The sequence below is a fragment of the Acanthaster planci genome, linkage group LG12, assembly GCF_054643075.1.
Source record: "Acanthaster planci isolate LZ-2023a linkage group LG12, COTS_SCS, whole genome shotgun sequence".
Taxonomy (NCBI): domain Eukaryota; kingdom Metazoa; phylum Echinodermata; class Asteroidea; order Valvatida; family Acanthasteridae; genus Acanthaster; species Acanthaster planci.
This window is the reverse complement of record NC_141788.1, coordinates 14331804-14339928: the sequence shown is the minus strand read 5'-3', so window position 1 is coordinate 14339928 and position 8125 is coordinate 14331804. Positions and strand designations below refer to the sequence as shown.

At 42.0% G+C, this 8125-nt stretch overlaps 1 protein-coding gene across 4 annotated transcripts; it reads left to right on the top strand.

The window, feature by feature from the left end:
* Positions 1-105: 105 nt before the first annotated feature.
* On the top strand, positions 106-8117 carry LOC110987250 (uncharacterized). Of its 4 annotated transcripts, none has more exons than XM_022249824.2 (6): positions 106-205; positions 901-2698; positions 3004-3117; positions 3467-3672; positions 4135-4226; positions 6425-8117. In XM_022249824.2, the coding sequence occupies exons 2-6, from the start codon at positions 958-960 to the stop codon at positions 6609-6611; spliced, it is 2340 nt and encodes a 779-aa protein (XP_022105516.2). In that variant the 5' UTR covers positions 106-205; positions 901-957; the 3' UTR covers positions 6612-8117. The 4 variants fall into 4 exon arrangements, with proteins under 4 accessions (XP_022105516.2, XP_087000692.1, XP_022105514.2 ...); XM_087144566.1 differs by having other exon boundaries at positions 186-228; XM_022249822.2 differs by having other exon boundaries at positions 196-308.
* Positions 8118-8125: the final 8 nt, after the last annotated feature.

Below are 8125 nucleotides of genomic sequence, written 5' to 3'. Positions count from 1 at the left end.
TAAACCGTGTAGATATTTTTCATTTATATAAATAATTATAAAAAAGAACGACTATTAATATGCAAATCTATAATTTTTTAAATTCAAGTAATTTAACATTGCTTTGGCAGGTCAAGTGTCCATGGTGATGGATGACGCCCATTGGTCAACATGACAATGCCATTGATGCTCGTGAAATTTGCATAATTGATTGTCCACCATAAGGGTGAGTGACGAAAGGTCCCACTCGTAAGTCGCAGTAAAGTCTGGGAATGGGTGCATAGTACATGTTGTGGCTTATTGTTTATAAATCAAGAGTTATCATGGTTGTAAGTAAAATTTTACAAGCGTGTTACATGTACTATAAAGTTTGTTTATACACATGTACATGTACATGGTATTAAAAACTGGTACTGTGGCACTGGTACTAGCAGACTAGGTAACTTGTGGCACGGACTTCCCCCTCCATCCCGCTCCCTAAGGATGGAGCGGGAGTGAGAGTCCGTGCCACAGTAGTGGGGCTAGTACCAGGTCTAACGTTAGAACTTTCGGAAGTTTTAGCTGCTGGCGAGGTTGTGGTATTTTTTATTTGCAGGTTATGATCATGTTTCCTTTCTTTACACCATCATGACCATATCTACTATTAATTGAAAAAAAATTGTCTACCCCCAGAACTGTGGGGTCCACCCCGCTCCCGCGAATTCTTTGAGAAATGTTTTGTTCGTGGGAGTGGGGCAGATGTCGGACCCCACAGTTCTGGGGGTAGGGCCTAGACTATATCTACGTTATGGTAGGCTTATGTCACTTAAAATAAAATGGCAGTATTTCTGTTCCAGGAAAAATTTGATTCCAACATGTGCAAACTTACTGCAAGTATTTAATTTGCACAATGACGTGATTGAATTTTGCTTGTATCTGCAGACTCAGGCCCTGAAAGATGTTTTTGTCATAATGTGAGGAAGGAATGTTACAGCAATCATGTCAGCTGAGAATCTGTTGCAGATGGAAGAGGGGGATGATGATTATCCCCTGTTGCCCCTCCAAAGGGGGTCTGGAACCAGACAATCCTTCACTCAGCTCCGTCAGAAACAGAGGGCGCGTCGAGTCAACGTGGGTGTGACCGAAGCAGACATCATGATGGAGGAGGAGGGCTATTACGACGACGACCTGGAGGCCGAATACATGGCCACATTTTCCCGTCGGCAGAAACGTCAGACAATGCTTGTGCTCCATGATGCACTCTTCCTGGTCCTTGATTTCCTCCAGTTCTACGCACTCTTGGCAGCCATCTCATTGCGGTGGCCCTGGCCCTTCAACTGGCTCTACCCAACTCGGTTCCTGTTCCTCGCTAACCTTGACGTGTGGGAGTTCATGAAGATGAATGACCCCGAAGTCTACAACTCAGCCAGGAATAATTTTATCGACAGCGCCCTTATTGGTTTCGACTACCGCTGGTATACGCTGGGCTGGGCCATCTTCATCTTTGTGGCGATCACTCTATATATCATCCTGTACATTGCAATGAACTACCAGAAGCGTTACAACCTGCTGTTGCAGGTCGCCAGGCTCCAGAGGGCATACATCATCCTGTGCCAGGTCCTGGCTATGCCAATCGGCGTAATGATGGCAAAGCTTTTCCACTGCAATGCAGACGACAACATGGATGTCCACAATGCAACACCATGTGCAGGTGGCGAGCACCTGGCCTACGTCGTTCCCTCGCTGGCAATCTATGTGGGACTTTTCATCATACTGCCCATTTGGATGATCATGAAGATCCGTACCCAAATATTCAGCAACCGGTCAGAGCGCCATGAAGGGTTTCTGCAACTCAAAGAGACCGAATTTTCCCACGGTCTGGATTTCATCTGGGCCATCAAGCTATACCACCTCTTCTCCTCCTTCCGTCTGGTCTGGGCCTACTACCGGCCGGTCATGTTCTTATTCAAGCTGGTTCTCTTGGCATCCTATGCAGCCCTCCTCTGGTTACCCATGTGGCAGATGATAGTTTTCCTGGTGGCTATTTGTCCCCTATTCTTGGTCATCCTCATCCGACGTCCATTCCGCATCACTTCCTTCAATGTCTACATCATGATCAACTTCCTCTGCATGCTCATCCTGGCCATCATGGGCCTGATGCAGAACCTCTTTGACACCAACTCTGTGTTCTTCCAGGCTGAGTATCTTTTCTCAGAGCTGCTGGCCGTCGGGGCTTTTTGGGCGGTGTTTACCGTTGTCTGGTTTGTGTATGTCTTGCTGCGCTACTACGGCCTCCTGTGCCGAGGGGTGCCGCTCTGGCCGGAAATGACCAGCCGGGAGGTGAACAAGTTGAGCGGTGAGACCCAAAAGTACATGAGAGCCCTCTTGAAGGGCCGCATTGTCTTGGAGCATGCTCTGTCCACCTGCCCACTCTTCAGTCCTGTCCACGAGCTATCCCGTCAGATCCAGATCATCAATGCCTACTGCCGAGAAGCGGAGTACCTCCACGACCCCATCCACGACACCTTATGGGATCTTCTGGATGAGCTGATAGAAGCCCACACCCACCTTTCTCCAGTGTCTCTCTTCTCTGAGTCGGTCAAGTCCTCCATTCGTGAGACCGCTCACGAGTTCATGAAATTGATGCCGGCTTTCAAGAAGCGACTGGCACAGAGGGAATATGACTTCATCCTTATGACCCCCATGAAAAGGAGAATGCTTCTAAAGATGTTCACCTTAGGTAAGAATAAAATTTATTATAACTTGTCTTAACAAAACAGAATGATGGACTCAGAACAAAGCAAGGGTGGTACTGCCAATGTAAACAGATGAATTGTGAAATTGTGAGTCAATCTTTTTCAGGTAAACGTAGATTGAAAATGCTGACTTTTAGGATGGTGGAGGCTTTATAAAATCAGATTTTTTTGGACCAAAAGATCTACAAATTGTAAGTTTTCTCATATTGGGAATTAATCATGGAACAGATATTTGGCTTTACTACAGAAACATTGACGAGTTGTTTACCTTGCAATTTACCACCTGCAGGTGTTTTCGCGAATGGAAAAATGAACAAGCCCCGTCCAGTGGACCAGACAGAGACTGTGCAGAGGTTATATAACCCCAGGGAATCTGTGGTCTTGCAGCAGAGAGGTGTGGAAGGTGAGATGTTGCCTAGCGGGCAGTTTCAATCAGACAGAACCTTTCAACAAGTGTTTAAAACCTTAGATGCTTAAAATCAAATCAACTTCACTCTCTGGCCAGCCGACCCCAGCAAACTTGGTGGTCAGGTTCATTGACATCTGTACTAGTAAACGGAAGGTCGTGGGTTCGAGTCCAGTCCAAGTAATCTTGCCTATTTTTTCACAAGCCCTGGGACAACTCTGAGCGTACAGTTTTATTTGTGTGTCTGTGAAAAGGAATAACTTCCAATATCAAAATCGGATACTCACAAAAGTTATGATAATCCTAAATACCAGATAGTGACTCTGTTTTTGTGTTTATAATGCAGGTGATGACGGATTTTACGAAGACATGTACGATTCTCTCCATGACTTGGATCCGAGCACCCTTCGTCTCAAGCAGCAGCAACAGTACAAGGCTAGGATGATGAGACGACCCATCCTGGAGGAGATGAGCGAGGATGAGGATGTAGACGCAGATGCTGATGGGGACAGTGAGGTGGAATGGATGCGAGGAATCCCCTCACGAGCTGAGGTGAGGGATCATCTCGAAAACTCTAAATGCTGGAAATTGTATTTACGCATGTATGATGTTCTTTTGGTATCACTTCTGTGGTTTCCTAAGTTATTTGAATGAGAAACACTCACAGTGTCATCCCTGTTGTTTAAAATGGAATGCAATGCCTAAGCTTCCTTGCCTGTGTGTTTTAAGACGTACTCCTTTTTATAATGAAGTCTCAATTCAGTTTTCCAATCTTTGCTTCATAAAGGTTCAGTGTGTGAGCAATCGGACCATTTCCAAGCTGCGTCTGTGCTATATATTGATTGGTTTTCGGACTTTTCTGAGTTAGCATTTGCTGAAGTTACTCATTCATCTGGTGTTGGAAGTGCTGCGGTGATGCACAGCGTTGGAAGAATTTAAAATATACGTTGTATTGACTGATTCTTGGTCGTGTGGGTTGACGTATCTATTGGTGAAATTGATTTATCATTTCAGAGTGACTTGGTGTCTTCAATCAATGATCGTGATGCTGATGACTTGTCTGACATGATGGCAGGCATTCCCAGCAGGCCAGGAAGCATTTCCAGGTAAAGCGCTTTCCCAGTTGAAATAGGATTTTCTCCAAGATATGGAAGCATTGAAGTAATAAAGGAGTAAATCTGTGTTTGGAGAATGGAAGAAAGTAATGTCCATGCCCAAGCTGCAGGTGAGGGCGCTGTCTGTGCCCATTCTCCTGAGCCTATCTGAAACGACAGTTTAAGACCAGACATGGAACAAAGACATGAAACCAGATAAGAACGTATTTATTCCCATGCAGAAATACCTTATGAATCAGAAACTCAGAAACACCCCTCTAGCCATGTTATGGTATGTTCCTCACCCAAGCAGTCATATACAATCTCCTTATATGGAGATATGCTGCACATGGCTCATACTGCTTGAAGTGTTGCACAGCCAGCCAGTACTTTATCAACTGTTTAAAACTGGCCACATGACGGGCTCTCAACTAATAGGAATGGCTGAACTGTCATACAGCATTCTGAAAAATGCTTACAGACTTTTTTAAAATGGTATCAGCTGATTGCTAGACCAAGAAGAGTTTGGTACTGTGGTACTTGCATACCTTAAAGAGCAAAGATCTTGTGCATTTGTAACTCATATGTGTCACTACTGAGGAACATTTCCAGGAGTAGACTGGGATCAAAGAATTAGGTACGAGTCAGATGGTTTATTATGTCATCATTAGAACCTGCAAATAAAAAACAATTTTGTGTTTTTCAAATGTAAAGTTCTTCCAGGTCTGTGAGCAGACACGTGTATCAACGGTAAAATGAGATTTTTGAAAGGTAATTTGCTCTTCAGCATCCAGAAATGTCAACAGAACTTTTGGGGATGAATGTCATAAGCACTCTGGGTACACAGTTAAGCACTCTTCTGAGGTGACCCAAAAGGAACTTTGTTATTTATCTCTACAACACCAAAAATGTCCTTCAAGACTTCGTTGATTTCTTTTGTGGCATCGCAAAGTGCATTCGCTCATCTATTTTCGCTTCGATATTAAGAATTTTGCCAGCATGTTTTGAAAATACATGAATTTGAAGTCAAAACAGGAATTTGCCTTGTTGTGAAAGAAATTTGTAGTCTCAGGAAGGTAAAAAAAATGGTGCACTGTGATGTCCTTTTGAGGCCTCTTTTCCCACAGAAACATTGGATTTGTCTTGCTCTTTGGGTGCAGAATGTTGGAATTGAAGTGGTTTCAGAACCTACAATCACCATCACTCTCAAACACACAAATGCACACAGTCACGTTTTGCTTCCAAGAAAGAACAATTCTGAATGTTTGTCTTCCACGCACTCCCTTTGTTTTCTGTACTTAATCTTAAAGGCCTGTCCGTGAATTCGTACATGAACTTTATAAAGACTGGAAAAAAATTGCCTGCACCGTGGATGCACCCATACACAACGTTTTCAACAAGTTTGTTGCAACGGTCTTTACCACACACTTTAATCATTTCCCCATCTCCCACAATGACACTTGCATTACTTCACCTTTGACTTGAAATCTTAAGAACAATTTGGGTAGATGTATTGGTCTTAAGTCAATGCAATGCAGCGTTCTTCCAACAACCCTTCAAGATGTACCCTTTTGTTTCGATTAACATTTGTTTTGCTACTTCTTAAGGTGTTTCAGAGCCTTTTTTTTTTAGGCTTATGAAAATGTTCATATTCATGAGCAAAACTGTGATGTCATTCCAGGGAGGGAACCCCATTGTTTCATTGATATGTCTACAAACCTGCTAGAATTTTTTTGTGGGTGCACATTTTTTGGTCTTCATTGTTTGGTAAATTAAGTACATGGCGATAAGCCTATGAGCAAGCCTCTCTTGGGGAATTGCTTTCTATGAGCACATTATGGGTCCATACTTTGAACAGAAAAACCTAAGAAGTGAAAAGTGTCTTCCGCGAGTGACATCACAGCAAGAGGGCCCTCAGTTGTCCAGAGAGGCATTGACTATTTTAAATGTGTTTTTAAACAAAAAAGAAAGATGGCAAATAGTTTTTGTACATTGAAGAAGAGTATGAGGTTTCGCACAAAGTGTGTCTTTGAAAAATTCATCACTCGGACCTTTTAATCCATGCTTGACCCAAAGCATGCAAGGTCATGGTCAGACAGAGCTGTAGACCTCAGGTTTGTGGAGTGTGCAGTGTGTTCTACATCTTGGCAAGTGAATCACTCATATTGGCGTTTAAAAGAACTTAGTAGTCTGTGTCCTTTTCCTGATAGCACTAGGGGATCCAGCCGAACCCACACCAGTTCCAAGTCTCGGAGTAACTCATTGTTCTCAAGGAGGTCTATTCCGTCTCAGATGAGCAGTGGTGGGAAACAGCGGGGCACTGCTCAAAGAAGCAAAACGCCCCCACAACGGAATATCGCAGAGGAAAGCATGCAAGATGCAGAAGACGCTGTATAGATCACTGTGTGGCAGGAATAAATCCATCCAGCCCTTTTTAACCAGTCAGTTCAACTTATTTAAGAAAATCATCCAAATCAGCGTAACGTTTTGAATTAACTGCCAAAGTGTGAAGTAAAAAAATACAACATAGTCCTGTCACGCCCCAAAAAAATCTTAGGTGGTTTTATTGGAAGTTTCTTTGTTGTACTTTATAAAGAATTAATTCCCTGTAATGAAAACTCAAGCCTATGCTTGTTTTTATAATATTTATCGGCATCTTTATTTTAAAATTCCGTCCATGTTGAATGCAGTACATACATGTATATTTTGAAAATTCAGACTGTTCATCTAAAGGAAACATTCATTGTGTTATTTCCTGAACATTTTTGTATGCAAACCCAGTGTACTGACTGTTTTTTTTTTCACCTAAAATAGAGCCTAGGCAGTCAGTAAAGTCTCACAGTATAATTAGAAACTACATGCAGTGACAGGATCTGACTTTGGTATGTATCATGTATGCGTGTGGATATATACCTCTGCTGTTCTGTTTTTGTGTAAGTTTGAACCGTTAATTCCAATTATGGAAACCCCCAAAACTTTCAGTTTAGTTGTAATTTCAACAGAGAGGCAGCTGATTTTGGAATGAGAACTTAACTCTTGCACTTTTTACCTGAAATTGCACAGAAAATTTTTGGGCAAGCTCTGAAAAAGCAGTATACATTACAGTGTCTTTTTTTTACGGTCATATCTTTATGTCTGTGAACATGCCTTAGTTTGGATTTGTCTTTCTTACACCTAGAAAGTAGGTTCTGATGTTAAGTGTGGGATTAAATTGTAAATAAGTGAAATACAGATATGTAGATATTTGATAAACACAAATCTATATAGTTTTCTATACATGTAGTTGAACGTCTTTCAAACGGTGTGAAGTATTTGTGTAAATTTGGATGACAGGCTTGAGAATTCCTGATTTAAGAACAGATTTTAACCGTTTATTTTTGCAGCTTATGATTTTGGTTTTCGAAAACAATCAACTGTGCACTGTTAATGGAAATGGATCTTGACAGATGAGTGATTTCAGAATTAGAATTTATCACACAGAATTCTTGCAATTATTTGGCGTTGATAATTTTGCAGACTGCATTGTCTTGTTCCTGGTTCATTACTTTAGTTCATGTACAGTGGATGCATTGGTGTGACGGAGCGGTGGTGGTGGTGGGGAGAGGCAAGGGGATGAAAATAACCAATGTGCTTCAGAATACCTGGAATTGACCCCATCGAGGTTTAATTTGTCACATGACAAATGCATTTGTCGCACCAAACCCCCTCCAGGAAAAACCCTGGTGATGCTCATGAATGGTAGTGACCTGCTACTTGTATTTGAGTATTCGTTATCTCACTTTTGTAATCTATTTCCATTTTTTTGCAATTGTTGTAGATTTTAAACTGAAAGCTAAACTCCGTCCACTTCTGAAAAATGTACGTCTGAATTGAAAATTTGCATTAAAAAAATATAAAGACCTATTTTTTCA